This window comes from Peromyscus eremicus, chromosome 10, assembly GCF_949786415.1.
Source record: "Peromyscus eremicus chromosome 10, PerEre_H2_v1, whole genome shotgun sequence".
Classification (NCBI taxonomy): domain Eukaryota; kingdom Metazoa; phylum Chordata; class Mammalia; order Rodentia; family Cricetidae; genus Peromyscus; species Peromyscus eremicus.
In genome coordinates, this window is record NC_081426.1 from 84,907,035 (window position 1) to 84,925,148 (window position 18,114).

General features: G+C 41.7%; 1 protein-coding gene across 1 annotated transcript in view; it reads left to right on the forward strand.

Moving 5' to 3' along the window:
• Fras1 (Fraser extracellular matrix complex subunit 1) overlaps nt 1-18,114 on the forward strand; it is a 353,235-nt gene that overhangs the window by 87,753 nt on the left and 247,368 nt on the right. The window contains exon 3 of the mRNA XM_059274782.1: nt 2,983-3,090. Within this exon, the coding sequence (XP_059130765.1) occupies nt 2,983-3,090 (108 nt within the window). The remainder of the gene's footprint in view (nt 1-2,982; nt 3,091-18,114) is intronic.

The following is an 18,114-nucleotide window of genomic DNA, read 5'->3' on the forward strand; positions in this document are numbered from 1 at the left end:
TGTGTCACCTGTTGGGGAAACCAACCACAGCTTCCCAGCCCCATGAGATTAGCACATCTTCCCCTCCTTCCCTCTCTTTCTCCTCTTTCCCAGGCTGAGATCCTCCTGCTTCCATCTTTAAAGTGCTAGGATTACAGGCATGTGCCATCATACCCAGAATCTACACATATGCATACATGAGTGTGCCCGCACTTATATGTATGTATATATGTACGATACACACACACACATATACATATATAAATTATTTGCATTTGGGTTTTTGTTTTGTTTTGTTAGAGACAATGTCTCATGTAGCTCAGGATAGCCTTGAACTTGATACATAGCTGAGGCTGGCCATGAACTCCTTTTCCTCCTATCTTAACTTTCCTAGCGCCAGGATTGCAGGTCTGCACACCTATGCCTGATGTATTTGTTTCATATAGTTTTGGTTATAGTTTGTGTTTGTTATATTTTTTGGTTGTGAGCCTAGCCTTTAATGGCAGAGCCATCCCTACTTTGTATTTCTTGAATGACTTTGGAGAGGCCCTCATGTATAAAGCCTATTCCCTAACCTAAGAGATTATGAGTTTAGCCTTGAACTGAAAGTGCTTGCCTGGGGATATTGTGATTATCCAGTATAAATCTGCACATGTTGCTTTATTAGTCATGATTTTCTAGAAGAACTGAATGAATGGTGAACAGAATTAAGGGACAATGGCTGTATTTTAAGGAACCTGAGTGTGCAATTGGTGTGAGTACCAGGTTTAATCATCTGTAAGGCAGGTCAACAGACTGGAAACTCAGAATTTCTGTGTTAGACTCTTAAGGCCAAACTCCCCGCTTTCCAGGAAACTTCAGGTTCTACAAGGCCAACTACTAATTGGGACCCACTGATGCTCTAGAAGGTTGTCTCTTGGTTCAAGGCCAGCTGATGGCATACATCAGTTTCATCTACAGAAGAAAGGTGGTGCTCTTCTGTCCTTGATGGGGTTGCATTCTGGCTAGTAATAAATTGGAAGCCTAAGTTGAAAATGTCATTAATAAACTAAGCCCCTGAACATCATAGCAACCTAGTTGACCCTTGTGATTGTGTGGTTGACTGAGGGCTGTGGTCTTCTGCCTCTACCTAGCATCTTCAGAGATCACCATACCGTACATTTCTATCTCCAGAAAAGATCAACATCCAAAATTGTAGCAATGATGTCTAATAAACAAGTGTATCTTTTGTACTAACCTCCAGTAAAAAAAAACAAAACAAAAAACATAAATCTGTGATCACCTGTACATAGCAACACAAATTAAGATCTGGTCAAATAAATAAGAGGGGACTGTAGCCTAGCTAGGTTGAAACACAGACTTTACCATCCACCAATATCTCAGTTCATCTGAAAACCTAATTTAAGTAATACTGGGACTCCAGTGGTTTATAAATGGCTCTTAATGTATTGAATAGTGCTTCTATTGGTTGGCAGAGAAAAATATGGCTGAGAAAGTTTAGGAAGGAAGGAAGGAAGCCTTCCCCAAGAAACCCATGAAATAATGTCTACTCCTTTAAGCATCTCTAGTGTGGCAGGCTAAGAGAAATTAGTGCTTCAAGAGACGTATGGTCTGGTCTAGCAAGGCAACCAAAAGCTTGAATAAATGCTATCAATTGTGAGTGTTCACAGACACTGTGGGGTCAAAGAGTGGTTGAGGAGCTGTACCTGGTAGAGGTCAAGGACAAAATGGATTCATCCCTGAGATGGATCCCTGGCTTCATGAACTTGGTTTGAAGAAGTCAGAGCAGGTCAGGAACTACAGGAGGGGAGTGGAATGTGAGACTGGGTTAGGGAAAGCCAGTGGCTGGACCTGGAACTGGGAAACTCAGCCTGCCCTTGGAGATAGAGAAAGGCCATGTAGTGTCTGCATTTTGTTCTGTTGGAACTAAAGATGCACCACAGAGTAGATATGAACAGAGAAGCACACAGACAGTGTTCTTAAGGCGGATGAGTGTTTTGAACCCAGCCAAGAAGTAAGCATGGCTGTTGTAGAGGTGGAGCGGGAACATGTGTTGGGAGCCTGTGTCGTTTACATTCCTCATTGCTTCCATGCAAAGCCATCAGAGCCAGTGCTGAACAGCCAGAAACAGATTTCTGTTGACTCTCTGAGAGACCTGGGCCAAAAGTGACTTTAAAGCGGGTCCAGTTGAAATAAGGATCTAGCATGATGGAAGACAAGGAATTATAAAGACATTTCTGAGACTTTGAACTGAGCCCAGATTCACTTCAATTCATGGTCATTATATTTTCCTTTCCAAATTGTTGACTAATAACCCTAGACCATCAGTTTCTATTTCTCTAATTCCCTTATATTCATGATAAAAAGAATGGTGAGATTCTTATGAATGGTACCCATACTTAGGCTTAATTAGTGCCCAGTGTTCCCAGCACACAGTTAGACACAGAGCAGCCATCCAAATGCATGTGTTAGTAGATCTGTCTTAAAACATTGTACGGCTCCCTCACATCCTTCTCGTCACTGGTAAATGTTGACATACATAACAGCAGGGAGCTAGCAATTGAAGTTAGCCATGCTTTTAGTATCTAGCGGTAAATCCTGCTTTTTGGATGGTGGCTAGTGCTAGTCAGTGTCATTTTCTTTTCAACCTGCTCAGATGGTTTCAGCTACTTAGCAGCATATAAAGAAACTTCAAGTCTGCAAGCCGCGTGTCTGTCCTCCCGAGGTTTCAGGCCAATCAATAGTTTTTACTCTGGGTATCGACAGCTCTCTGCTGAATGCCCTTGTCTTTGGCTACGTGGGCTGACTGTTGTGAAATGGATTACACGCTTTTATTGCCACTTGTGGTTTAATCAGTGCCCAGCATGTCCTGGGCATGGTGTACCTGTGACTTTCTTTTGCCTTTTTAATCACTCAAGACATGGGGCTATTGACGGTACTGCTTTTGTGAGTCGCAGGCCTCGACTGATCAGTTTTTAACTCAGAGCTTTTGCTTTCTTGCAGGATGCCACAATTTGGAAGCCTGATTCATGCCAGAACTGCCGTTGCCATGGTGATATTGTGATCTGCAAACCTGTTGTTTGCAAGAACCCTCGGTGTGCCTTTGCAAAGGTATGGTTTCCTAATTGTGTCCCAAACTTATTGGGAAAGTCAGCAAATGATCAGGTTTCTAAATCTTTTGGGTCATGTTTTTACATCGATTCCAGTCTCTAATTGGAAACTAAACCCAACAAAGTAGAGAATTTTAGCGTTCCGCAGGTAAGCATATCTTCATTTTCACTTATTAACCATTTATTCCTAGCAAAGCACATGGTTAAAGGTTTTACAGATGTCACTTCATGTAGTATGATGGGAGATTAGTGTCCATTCCCACTTTACAGTGAGGAAAGTGAAACCTGGAGACTTGAAGCAATTAGCCGGGACTGTAATTAATAAACTCCAGCTCAGGGCTTTTACCCCGGTCTGACTGGTGCCGGAGCTGCTGACAGAACTCATGGCATCTCCGCCCCATCCACTGGCTTGAAGTCAGGTCTGGCTTCGTAAAGATGGGTTTGCAGAAAGAGCCTGGGTCTGTTGGCAGTGTTGCTACGCTGCTGGACCCATGGGAAGCAGCAGACCCCGACTCGAGCATCTCCTTATCCAGGACATCTCCCCTCTTCTCTTCTGCTCTGTAAACGTTTTCAGTTTTTTTTTTTTCTCACTATATACCAGTTTCGTTGGAAAACTGTTTTTCTGGTTGCTGACTCTTTTCAAGTTAACCTATTTTTTAAAAGCTTAACTTTTAAATGCAAAAATTGAAACTCTCCAGAGAGGACCAATTATTTTCTTTAAAAAGCATTCTGTCAGTCTCACAAGCACAGTTTATTTTTCTAGTTTAGCCTCTTCCCCCAACAATTAATCTTGAGTCTTTCTGCCTCTCATGGTAATAAAGCGCTCTCTTTTTCTCCCTAACATTAGAATGAAAATGTGATTTATAGATAGTTAGGGTTTCTATTGCTGTGATAAAATACAATGGCCAAAAGCAACTTGGGGAGGAAAGGGTTTATTTGGCTTGCATATGTCAGGTTATAGACCATTGAGGGAAGTCATGGCAGGAACCTGGAGGCAGGATCTGAAGCAGAGGCCATGGAGGAACACTGCTCACTGGCTTGCTCTTCATGGCTTCTTCACTTCTTCACTTCACTATGCCCAGGACTACCTGCCCAGGGGTGACACCACCCACAGTGGGCTGGGCTCTCCGACATCAACCATTAATCAAGTTAATACCCCACAGACTCACCTGTAGGCCAGTCCTAAGGAGGCATTTTCTCAGTTATGATTCCCTCTTTCCAGGTATGTCTAGGTTTGTGTCAAGTTGACAAAAACCAACTAGCACAGATGTTTTTTAATTTCTGCATGGTATATTTCTGAGAAGCAGGGAATATGTAGATGTTTATGTTTGCTAATAGTCTGTTATATGCCACAGATCCTTCTACCTTATGAAACAAATATTTCTAAGAAATTACTATTTATAAAGGCCATGAAGACAGTCCTTTTCCTATTTCATGGGAATATTTGTTATTATAGAAGAAACCCGGAATTAAATGTGAGTCTGGATTATATTGTTGAAAACTAAACTCGGTTTTTAATATATTTTTACCATTATATGTTAATAGTCCAGAGTAATAGAGTTAATTATGGTAGTTCCTGTCAAATTAGAGAAACTCCTTACCAGCTGTTTATCTACCTTGGGAATGATAACTAGAGTAAATAAAGAACTAGAAAAATGTAACGGCAAAAGAACAATCGATAAATGGGAAATGAAATAAGCATGTACTTCAAAGGGAGTACAAATGGCCAATAAATGCATGGAAAAAAATGGCTAAGCTCTTTAGTCATCAGAAGAATGCAAATCTAATCTTCTTTCATACCAGGGGTCAGTGAACTAAATTCAGCTACATCTTATTTTGTATTAATTAAGAATATTTGGGGCCGGAGAGCTTACCCAGTCAGTAAAGTGCTTACAAGCTTGAGGTCCCAAATTCCATGTCCAGAATCCAAGTTAAATATACAACAAAACCCCCAACTGGGCATAGTGGTGTGCGTGTATAATCTCAATGCTAGAGGGCAGAGACAGGCAGATTCGTGGGACTTGCTCGTGTCTTAGCACTTGAGAGGCTAAGACAAGGGCATTCCAAACTCACCCTCTCTGCTTAATCTTTTTAGCTTCTCTTGATCACTCTGCTTCACATATTGAGCTGCATGGATATTCTCTAAATAAAGGAACACACACACACACACACACACAAATCAAACCAACCAAACAAGAAAGAACAGTGGTGCAAAGGCCCTATAATAGAAGTATATCCGATATATAAATATACATATACACAGCCAGTCTCCCTCTCTCTCTCTCTCTCTCTCTCTCTCTCTCTCTCTCTCTCTCTCTCTCTCTCTCTCTCTCTCTCTCACACACACACACACACACACACACAATGTATATGTAGAATCATATCAAACAAAAAGAATTATTTTACATCTTTTAAATGACTAAAATATCAAGGCCATAATTTGGAAAAAATTATATGTTTTTCCGTGTTCTGTGTCCATAAATAAAGTTTTATTGAGACACAGTCAGCCTCACCTGTTTCTGTACTGTCTTTACCACCTTCATGGTAGTTATTGTAGCTCTGATGTGCACTGCATGTGGCCCCTGAATCCTAATATTGACTCTCTGACTTTTTTACAGATAGTTTCTGATTCCTGTTCTGTACCAAACTCTGGAACTCACGTTTTTCTACTTTTTCTTAACTCAGTAAACTCTTTCTCTCAACTCCTCAGGCCAGATAACTTAAATCACCCCTAATTCCTCTCTTTCTCCCACATCTCACATCCTACACACTTGCAAATTCCAAGCTCCTCCTTTCCAGGCTGTGCATCATAGGTATGCTCTCTCTGCTCTCTCACAGGTCATTTTCCTGGATTCCCACAGTACCCTCTTAACTGGTTTGGCTGATTCTGAACCTGCCCTTTTCACAGTGACAGTAGTATAGTAGCCAGGATGATGCTATTAAAATTGAAGCCAGCTCACGTTGCTTCCCTCTTTAAACCTCTCCAGTGGCTTCCCTTCCCAATTAGAATAACTGCTCACAATGTACTTCATACCGCTTTGTAGACCTCTAATTAATCTTCTGTTAGCCTTCCGCTTCTTCAATCTGCTTTAGAAATCGAACCTCATTGCTGCTCCCTGGACACACACACACACACACACACACACACACACACACACACACACGTTTGTATGTTTGTACATGTGCATCCTTCCCCTACATCTGAGAAAGAACACTTTTAGTGGGAACAGCAAAGTGTAAAATTCTCACAGCAGAAGCAATATATGATGTGTGGATATCATGTGTACGTGTGTGTGCGTGTGTGTGTGCATATGTAATACATGTCCGTGCATAAATTCATGGCTTAATCCTTCCCTTTCTTTGAGTCTTGCCTGAATGCTATTCTATTCATTTCAACTCTACACCACCAGTTTCCCACATTTCAACTTCTTCTTTCATACTTTCTCTCTCTTTTCCTTGACACTAATTGCTAGCTAACATACTATACATTTTACTAATTTCTTCTGTACTGTCTCTTTCAGTCATTGTATCTCCTTAATATCTGCAATCATACCTGACACACAGTAGGCAGTCAGTAAATACTGTTGAACGATGTACGGGAGGATGAATGAAAGATGAGGCTAGAGAATAAGTCCAACATTATAGAGAAGTTTGAAGCTGTACTAGGCAGCTTAGAGTTTAATTTTTAAGATGATATAGTCTAATAACATCATGTGTGAGTGGAATATCCATGTTTCCTTCTAGAAGGATCTTTCTGGTTTTCCAGAGTTAATATATGATACTATAAAGGAGAATGTCTATCCAGAGGCAATGAGAACAACCCAGGGGAGAGAACAAATACATGAACTACTGCATTGTGTAGGGATTGAGAGGAAATATCAAGTGAAATACACATCTAGGGTTAGACAGCAGAACTTGATGAAGGCTTAAAGATGAGGAATAAGAAAGAAAGGAGTGACTGCTGTATTTATGACCTAATGAGTCTCCAGCTGATTACTTAATAATATATAGCTCTATCTATCTATCTATCTATCTATCTATCTATCTATCTATCTATCACCTGTCTATCTCACACATGGATACCAGTATTTGTAGAGTGACCCAAAGAGGAAAGGAAGAAGATTTTGCTTTGCCTTCTTAGTTTTGGATAGTTTCAGGATCAGGTCAGGAGGGGGTGGGGATGGCTCAGGCTGCAGAGAGAAGCTGAAGTTATGTGGTTAGATGTGAAGAGAGCCAGAGAGCTGGAATCAATGAATTAGAAAGGGTGCCTCTAGAGAAGAACAGAGTGGGATCCAGAGCATGGAACTGGAGTGGGCAGAGGTAGAAAAACAATCCTGTTCCCTAGGATCGGAAAGGAAGAGCCGTGGGTGGATACAGTACTGTTCAGTATGAGGGCAAGAAGGGGGTAAGGTGATATTGTAGTTCAGTGATGACCATCCGACAGGAGTCACTCAAAGGAGAAAAGACTTATTTGAGGTCACTGTTCGAGTGGTGTCAGTCTATCAGAGTACGGGGCTGTAGAGCAGCTTGGCTCATGGGAGCCAAGAAGCAAAGGAGAGAATCTGCTTCCACTTATGAGTTTTGCCCTTTCTTCCTCCTATCCTATATCCAAGGCTCTAGCTTATAGGATACTGTCACCTGCAGGGGACCTGTCCCCACTTTACCCTGGGTACTCTTGAGGAGAGAGGGATAAGAAAATACCAGGTGAAAAGATAGAACTAGTTGACTAGAGGAAAGACAGAAACATAGGATAGCTTTGGGAGGACCTGGGTCAATACCCAATGGCCCAGAACTTTATTCAAAAGGGCTTTTTATAACAGTGCCAAGGGGCGAGACAAAAGATCTCCATCTTGCTGGATACAGCCAAGTGCAGACCCTTCCAAACACCTGGTAACCACGCGCATGGTCAAGTCATCCCTTTATGCAGCCCTGCTGGTAAAGCTCAGATTCTCTGACCCTGAGTAATTGGGGCCTCCACAGTCACCAACTCTCAGGGAGGGGCTCCTCATCCTATTTTCTGTGGCAATGCACTCAGGGGAAGTACTTTATTAATTTCCTAAGTGCTTCTCAATGCAAGCAAGTGGGCAGTGACTACCAGCTGCCACAGAGTGTATGAGAGTAGAGAATGTTAGGGAAAGGGAGTGACCAAGGTCAGATAAAACATTAGTGGTGGTGCTGAGGACCTGCAGGAGCACATAACTACCAACCAGTGGGAGTTTCAACTTGCATAGTGATGTTGTTCCCATGGCAGTTCAAGCTACTCATAAAAGAAGAGGCACAATAACATCTTGGACTAGGATTTGGCTGTGCTAATGAAAGAAAACAGCAAAGACATGGGAAGGGACAGGTGTTGGGGAAAACGGGGCCAACTCAACACTGAATGTATGCCAAGGAAAGATGTGCTCAGGCCTTTCTTTGCAGGAAAGATGAGTGGGAGTCAAGATGAGGGCTAGCTGAACCCTGGGAACCTTGAGTGCAGAGCTGAAGGTTTCCGGTCTGCAGCAGGTTAGAGGGTGGGAAGATGTCAAGTTTGACCATGGCCCCGAGGCTCTCAGGAGAAGTAGAGAGAAGGATTTTTTGAACTGAGATGATCATGAATGTATGAGGGTAGAGTGTGGGTCTTGCCACTTTCACACTGAAGTTGTTCAGGATGGTGCTTAGAAACAGAGGCAGAATGTAGATGCCAAGGCTTCTGTGAGTGAATGTGAGAGAATGATCAGTAAAGGTATGTAAAATTGTAACAGTTAAACTATGTAAACACAATTAATATGTGTAACTATTATTGATTGCACATATAGTCTACATGCTTGGTGTGATAGCTCTCTTTTATCCATTGTTTTCATTTGTCAATCATGGTCTGAAAATATTAACTGGAAAATTCCAGACATTAATAATCCACATGTGCTAAGTTGAGTGACATGGGATCAGGAAGTTGGCTCATCAGGTAAGGACACTTGCTGCTGTGGCTGTCAATCTGAATTGGATCCCTGGGACCTATAGGGTGGAAGGAGAAAGCCAACACTTACAATTTGTTTTCTGACCTCCATATGCATGTCTTGGCATGCATGCATCCATCCAGATAACCCACATAATTAGACAAACAAATGTAATAAAAACTTAATAAGAATTGTGTGAAATTATGCACAAAAATCTTTTACTAGTTATCTTAGGGTACTATTGCTGTGAAAAGAAACCATGACCACAGCAACTCGAATAAAGGAAAACATTTAATTGAGTTGCTCAATTAGAGTTCAGAGGTTTATCATCATCATGGTGGGAAGCAAGGCAGCATACAGGCAGACATGGTGCTGGAGCTGAGAGTCCTTACATCTTGATCCAAAGGCAACAGGAAGTAGTCTGTGACACTGGACAATATCTTGAGCATATCTGGGATCTCAAAGCCCGCCTCCACAGTGACACACTTCCTCTAACAAGACCACACCTTCTAATAGTGTCACTCCCTTTGGGGGCCATTTTCTTTCAAACCACCATACTAGTACACTCCATCCTATCCAGTTGTTCCTTGACCCAACACATCCAGGTTGTGTATGCTTCTTTCCCACTGGTCATTTAGTGGCTGTTTTGCTATGACAGAGTTTGCGTTCAATTAACTCTTATTTTACTTCATAATTTCCTCAAAGCATAAGAGTAGAGATGGTGACAGTTCGTATATACTAAAGGGAAATCCTAAAGTGCTCCCCTTAAATGAATTGGTAAAGTTGTCAATTTATTATGGAAAGAAGTGAGTGTTGAGACTATCAAGATCTGTAATACATTCACAATTATATAACTTTTATTATAGCATATTATAATAAATATTTCAAGAATTGTATTATTACATAGCTATTATTGTTAGTCTTACTGTTTTTAGTTTACAAATTAAATTTTACTGTAGGTATTTATGAATGGGGGAAAAAAGCATAATACATATAAGGCTTGGTATGTCTGCAGTTCAGGCACCTATTGGGGGCCCTAGGACACATTGCCCATGGAAATGAGAGCACTGAGTATGTCTTAGCTATAATCATTAAGTTGTCCTCATTATTACCATTAGTTGATTCTTCCAGAACCTAAACAAATCATTTTGCTGGCTCCTCTGCAGTCTCCACTGATAGGTCTTGTTCATGCACTCTTCAGTGCTATAGTGTAAAGCTTGGAGGGACAGTAGGCCAGTGTGCTCAGTGTGTGCTGCAGCCATCCCAAGTCATGTGAAAAGGTGGCAAGAATCCCCGTGTCTCTATCTCCAGCTACTTGTACATAGCAGTCTTGCATGAGCACTTAGCTCATGTCTAATGTTGCCCCCAGACATTCAAGCTAAGAACCACCCTCTTCCTCCTCAACTGCCCCTCACAAATAAATAATATTACATTTTGAAATGCTTTTTTGAAGGCTAAATCTGAAAGTTAGTTTGTTCTCGAGAATGTGGAAAACTAATTTGGGGGCATGATATACCCCTTGGAATCATCTGTTCCACCTGCATTTCTCTCTTGCTCCTTGAATCTTTGTTGTTAAAAAACAATTGGATTATCTCATTTCCTATCTCTATGAAATGCTTAGTGGAAATTATGCTAATGTAGTTTCCATTGCTATCTTGTCAGAGATGAAAGTGTAGCTTCCTTTTTGGGTTCAGAAGACACCCTTCTGAACCATTGTTAATGTTGCATAGCATGGGGAGGTTCATACAATCTCATATAAATTTTATTCTTTATCAATCAAATAAGGATAATTTGATGATTGCTGTTATGGATGAATTTTTGTAGTAGATTTACAGTTGTAAATTATTCCTCATTTCTCACTTATTCTTTCAGATGTAGTTAGATGAACTGAGGAGTTTCTTGTTTTCATTCTGAGTAGATGCTTTGTAGACCTTCATCCTGCAGGTGGACATGTCTTTCTGGCTAATGCAGATCTTCAGACACTGTGGTCAGATCACTCATTGCCCATTTTTCCACATCTCTGAACTATGGGAAAGACCGAATAGGTGGATCATTAGATCCTAAAGATAACCTCTTTGTTCTCCTTGTGTGTCCACTTCTTTTTGTCAGTGTGTGTGGTACTGGGGATGGAACTTAGAATCGCACATGTACTGCAGGTGCTCCCCCACAGAGCTGTATCCTTAGCCTCTAACTTTAAGCAGATTCTTCACGGTAGCAGATGCATTATTAGTTGACATCAGAGACAAATCCTGAGGTATCTTCTTTTTTATAATATCATGAGCTGCAATTATAGAAGCCTCAAGAACAGTTCTTTATTGGTACCCAGGAATCTTAATCAATTTTCCTTGGTACACCATGCATGCCCCCACAACAGTACTACTTCCTGTCAAAACTTTGTCCTTCAACCTCTGGCCCTCTTCTCTGCTTCCAGAAGTGAACCACAATTTTTAGATACTCAATTCCACATTCCCTGCTCCTGCATTAGACCTTGCTCTTCCAGCTCTGTAGCAGTTTCCTGCTCCAGAATCTTTTGTTCTCTTCCAACAGAAGCTAACAATACTTAGCAAAATAAGCCCCTTTCTCACTCCATCCGCTTTGCTTGTGTGAAGGATTTCTAGCGGAAATAATTCACCACTCCATTACATTTACATGTGAAAAGACCCAGCGGATTGTTATTTTTTTTGCTCCAAAGAAATTACTTTCCAAAAAAGCACCTCTTGACAGAGAATCCTTTGTGTTGGTGTATTCACTTTACCTTGTCTGTCCTTGTTAACTGTGGAAACTCAGGAGGTTTAGGGAATCTCAGATACTTGGGTCTGATGAACTAGCATTTGCTGTTGTGATTTCACACTGAGCTGCTTTCACCTACCTAGGGAGAAGTGCTGCAGACTGCCTCCAACCAGTGCTGCCCGAAGTGTGTACAGAGGAATCCTGGCTCTTGCCACCACGAGGGAAAAATCCATGAGGTAAGTGTTCTGTGTTCTAAGGCTCAAGGTTCCCTTTACGGGTCGTTGACAGAAGAAGGCTGAATGTTAAATCTGGCTTGCTAACAGGTGGACTTTTCCCTTTTTTCTTTGTGTAGTCTGACTACAGAACCAGGTACAGGAGGCTCATTTGGCTTTCTGTGGGTGCTGAGGGTTTTTTGTTTGTTTGTTTGGTTTTGTTTTTTGTTTTGAACAAGATGAAAAGTGTCCTATTCATCCCATAAGCTCTACATAAATATTTGTACATTGAGTTGGTGTCTGCATAAAGAGTAGGCTGAGAATGTTGATGTTGACGAGCTTGCAGTGTTGAATAATAACAGTACCACTCTCCTTTTGTGTATTACATATGGATTTTTATTTGATAATTGTCTATAGCCCTGAGCTGGTGAGCAGGGCAGATGTGACTACTCCCATGCTAAAGTTGAAAAACATTAAGTTGCAAATAGCTTGAACCATTTGTCAGTGTCATGTTACTTGTTAGTAAATGACACAATCTAGGTGTGAATTTGGTCTTTTGACTCATAGTTCAGGGATGGTTCCCTTAAGATACAGTTTTTCAGTCTCAGGACCATCAACCTTTGAGGCTTTGTTTTGGGGTCATCCTAGGAACTATAGGGAGTCCAGTGCCTTCCCTGGCTTCTCCTCACTAGATGTGACAAGCAACCCTCAGTCACGACAACTAGGGAAGTCTACAGGCATGGCCGAACTTCCCTTAGTCTACTACCCTTCCCTCTCCTTCATCAAGAGCCAGAGTCCTGAGAATCGGTCCCTTTCCTCCTCAGACCCTAGTTCCTAGATCCTACAGGCTTAATCGTAGATACTAAATACTAATTTAAATACAACATTGTGAGATTTATAGTAGAAGTTATGAAGATAGTTCCTTTCTACTCTTGCTAAGGCTCACCCTGTTGTACCAGGTAAAGTTGAGCACAGTGAAGAGGGAGAGGCTCTTTGCTTTAATGCTCATCTTCCACCTGATACAATATGTTCCTGGAGTTAGGATCTCTGCCTATTCAAGAAAGAGCGTGGGTTAGCAGGATTTGATAAACCCACTCTCGGGTGCTATTCAGTGTATGTATCTAAAACTCAGTGTGTACAATGCTCATGTCCCCGTGGGCCAGATCATCTTACTCAGCCCACTGTCTCCTAGTAACAGTAGGAAACTTCTCTTTCCGTTCTACACAATGTCTTGCTGAAAGACAGCCAAGCAGGACCCGCACTGGGAATGTCATGATCCCACCTGTCAATATGTGCTGTCTGAGCCAGTTTGTTCTGTAGGGTGGTGTCACCTTGAACTGCCACATATGATCCCTGTGAAGTAGAGGTGTTCCAGGGCTGGCTGGTGATGGAATGAATGCCAGTTCATCATGATGAGCATGGAGTGTTGTTCAAGTTGACTGAAATCTATGCTGGATGTTTGGCATGCAGGAGAAACAAAATACAATCAGGATCTGGGCTGGGAGAGAGAAAACTGGACACATCCAAACGACTTGGTACCAGAGATAGGCACTTAGAGATGTTAAAAAAGATTTAGCAGCACCCTTGCAAGGGTTACCCTTGCAATTCAGCATGGATCATTTGATGGACACCATCTCTTTACTTGTGTTATATTTGTACACATTATGATCTTGTCATCTTTGAGTTGTCTGAGAACACTAGCAATCGTTTAAGTATCTTCATAGTTATCTTTGCCTGTTAAACTAACCTAAAACTTGGCACTGACCCTTCTTCAAAATAGGTACTCAGTAAAATCAAAGGGTGAAAAACCCAGGCCATCATTCAATCCTTGCTCCATCCTCTTCAGCGTCCTTATTCCAGCGTTATGGTGTCATTGTCGTGGGTGGCTGGGCATTTCTACGGCACAGATCTGTTGTGGGGTGGTTATAAATCCCCTGTGCCTCTTAATTTTGCCTTTCCCTCTGCCTCCCTTGCAGCTCACCTCTGCTGCAATAATGCTAAAAGCTCCAGATAGATAGGAACATGCCCATGCATGGCTTCCTGTGTGTGCTTTCAAAATTCTTCCCCTCGGGAAATACTATCATTATATTTCTGGTACTTGATGTAACTGCAGAAAGAGTTGAATTTTGAGAACTGTGGTTTTGCGGGCAAATCTTTCATGTTCTACTTCTTCAAACAGACTGGAGAGTGATGCTTTTTAAAGTTGTGATAAAGTCACATTTTTGTCACAAATTACAATGATTATGATCTTTGTTTTCCCATTCTTGCCTCTCCTCCCCACTCCCCATAGCCTCTAGATTCTCTTTCAAATCCAGTATTACTGATTTTCCTGAGCAGGTTAACACACTCATGTGCGTTTTTCTGGGTCTGGCTTTGTCACCCACACTGCTAGGATTTTTCCTGGCTTTCGGTCCCCCACCCCCACCTCTCCTTCTTCCCTTCTAGCCTATTTAGGAAGCCATTTTCCGAGTGCCTTCACCTCCCCCTGAACAGCAGTAAGCCTCTCTTTGGCTCACGAGTTGCATCACAGAGAGCTGGTTATGGTTATGGTTCCTGGCAGCTGTAAATTAGCCTGGTGTTTTAGGACTGTGCTGTGGTGTTCCAAAGTAGAAGCTTGGACCTGGGGGAGAGATTTAGTAGAGGCTTTAGGGTAGCCTGGGTATGACAGGAAGGGAAAGCTGAAGTAATGTTGTTACCAGTGATTGTGGCTGAAGCTCAGGAAAGTTAACAGAAGGCTGAGTTCAGGGCTCCACGATAAGTTACCCCTTGAGTGAAAGGCTAACCCTCAAAAACAGATGTCTCTGCCTGCAGAGGAGTCAACACCATATACAACTCTGAACTCAGCAAGCCGCCCCAAGCCTGAAGACATTTCCTTGAGTGAGGGAAACACTGGAGCCTTTTGGCTGCCTCCAGGTTGTTGAGGAGTGCTGTGGGGTGCATTGCAGCCAGAACTGGGAACACAGTTTTCCCTGATGGGGTCCCTATACATTCTCTTTGGCATCGATCCTGCCAACCTTGCCAACCAATCGGGGCATAAGGCTCAGCTGTGTTTTTCTGAAGAGGTGCTCGAATGATTATGTTCCCCGTGTGTTGGCTCATAAAGAGGAGGGGAAGGCACCATTTGTCCCTTTTTTCTCTTCTATGCCCATTTAATCCCAACACACGATAGCATAAGTCTAAGAAGAAAGTGCATGGAGATTCACCTCCTGTGAATCCCACTGAGTAAAAAGGGGTAAGGAGCCTGGAAGCTTACATTCCATTCCATGAGGGCAAAGGAGAGCTGAATTATATATGTGAGAGAAGAAATGAATATTAAATTCAGCTTTGTTCTACTCAAAGTAGAGGGTATAATTATATAATGCACGGAACACTCTCAGATATTTAGTATTCTGAATTTATAACCTTATGAAAGGAACAAATTATGTGAAGAAAAAAATATTTTTTTTGTTCTGTCAGCGAGCCAGGCAGATACTTTATGACCATATCTGTTCTTTGGGCTTCTGTCAACACTCACTAACTTGTTAGTTAACTACACAGAATACATTCAAGATGGTGTCTGTAGGATTTGCTTTTTCCAAGTGTCAAAAATCTCATGCTTTCAGAGGGTATTAATGAGGGTAAGAGGGCACAGCAAAAGTTGGTTCTTGTGGGAGCCTTGCTTGATGCGTCTGTTACTCCTTGATTTTATAGAGCTCCCCTTGCTGCCAGAGTGTTTATTAAAAATAATGCATTTGTAAATGGGTATGGAGAACCCTGTGAAATTATTTATATAGATATAAATAACATTTGGCATGTGCTGGACCCCTTGATCTCTAGGCTGAATGCTTTGCATACGTTATCAGTCCTCACACACTCAGGGGAAGGACGAGACACTCATTCAGGGATAGAGGCCAAGACAAAGATGGAGGAGGACATGTTTGCCTCGTCCTCCCTGGAGATGAGGGAGTGATTCTCTTCCCTTGCCCTGTGCACTTTGGATCGCCCGCAGGAACCAGCTGCATGGCTTTGACTTGAAACAATGGAATCTCCCTCCTGAATGATCTTTGGTATTCCTGTAATTCTCAAGTTTTTGCGAAGGGAGAAGCTCCTGCTTCATGTCTTGTCTCCTGAATGAGATGATAGATTCACATGATCACAGAACCCGGAGGTACTGTAGAGATTTACTAACACAGCAGCCCTTTCATTTTACAAATGAGAAACCTTGGTGATTGACAGGCTGTTATTACAGTTAATGTTTGTGGTCTGTGTCTGAAAGGTGGTATGATTATAGCTGTTTTAGAAACAACGCGTGAACTTTTTTTTTGTAGTAACAAAAAGCAGGGTCTTGTTTTAGTGCACTGAAATGTCTAGACACTTAGAAATATGACCTTTTGTCTATGGCCACATGATGACCCTGTGTGTGCCCAGGCTCGTCTAATGTCAGAAAGAAAGCAAGGCAGACTTGGTTAGTGGTGGCATGGGAGCAGTAGCTCGCTTTTAATGAAATGGAGCTGCTCACTTGGGGTTGTTTTATATATCCTTCAATTGGACTTATAGTAGGTGATTCATTAGCTATTTTAAATAGTAATTTGCTTTGTTATGACAAAAGTTACAGTATTCTATTGGAAAATAGAAAAATACTCAAGCAAGAATAAAATCCCTAAGTTACTCCAGTGTCCGGAAACCAGTGTTTTCAGTCTCTGGACTGTTGTTTTGTGTTGCTGGAAGAGGAGATGGCAGACGAGGCAGGTAGGCAGGTATGCAGGTTGGTGGGTAGATAGATAATACACAGATGTGTTCTCACCCAGGTGGGAACTATATGGAATGCCCGGTTTATGTCCTGCCTTTTAGATGATAATGCTATAAGTAAGTATCCATTGTACTCTTGGAGAACATTATTCTCTGTTAGTGGCCCTTTGGGTAGCTTTTCAGTTTTCACTAAAAGGTTTCCACTTCACTATAGAGAACAAGGTGGAATCTTTAAACTGGAACCTTTTGGCATGTCATTGATCTTTTTTTTTTGATAACTTTTTAAAAGTTAAATTATCAGGAAAAAAAGCATCTTTAAAAAACAAAACAAAACAATACCAACCAAACAACTAAGCAAAAACAAACAAAACAAAAGCCAAAGAAAGCCATGAGCTCATAGTAGAAAGGGTGGGGGAGGACTAAACATCTTCTTTCATTTTTAGAATGTTTAAAATGCTTAGCTGTCAAGCAAACTTTGACTATATCCAGGTGTTTAGTGTGGCAATTTGATGTGCATATACACTGTGAAGTGATGTCATAGCCAAGTTAATTAGAATAGCCATCACCACCCATGCTGCACATTAGATTCTGGAATCATCTTCTCTCACAAGTGAAAGGGTGCGTCATTTACGCAGTATTTACACATTACTGTTCTGCTGTGGATGCTATCAACTACTGCTGTATCCAACGAGAGCCCCTTCTGCGTGCCCACATGAGCTCTAGCTTCCTCTTCAACGTTGTGCTTTCTGAAGCTCTCTAAGCTCCTCATGAAGGACACACTGTTGCATCATCTCATTTTTACAGACAAGGAAGCAAGATTGACGTAACTCCATTCCTAAGATAAAAAGGGCTGCTGAGAGACCTAAAAGTGTGCAGGCTACTGCTGGAAATGCTTGGCTTAAGCCACAGCACGTGTGTGTGTGTATGTGTGTGTGTGTGTGTGTGTGTGTGTGTGTGTGTGTGTGTGTAACTGCCCTCTTGCATTCCCTGGAAGTCTGTCTGGAGGAGAGTGTAGTGTGATAGTGAGCTGAGTCCCAGATCCCTGGCTTACAATGGCTACCTGATACTGTGGTTGTTGCAGTAATAACCCAGCGTTTTCCTAATTCTGTAACATTAGACTTGGCCTGCTTGCAGAGTGAAGGAGTACTGACTTGTTCGGGTAAGATAAGGCTCCTTTGTGTTGGGATGGAAAACTATCTTGGATGCCAGTGTGAAAAAGCAAGAGAATTGCTTTTACAAATTCTAGGTGTAATCCCTAGGTTGTTTTGGTGACAGAATGCCTAGAATGTGTGATGCTTTGACAAAAATCCATATATGATGTATGTTGAAGCACACCCATCACAGCCAGCTTTAAAAGAGGCAAATTGGAACAGGTTCCAGTATTTAGGAAACTATTCATCAAACTAAATTTACTACATA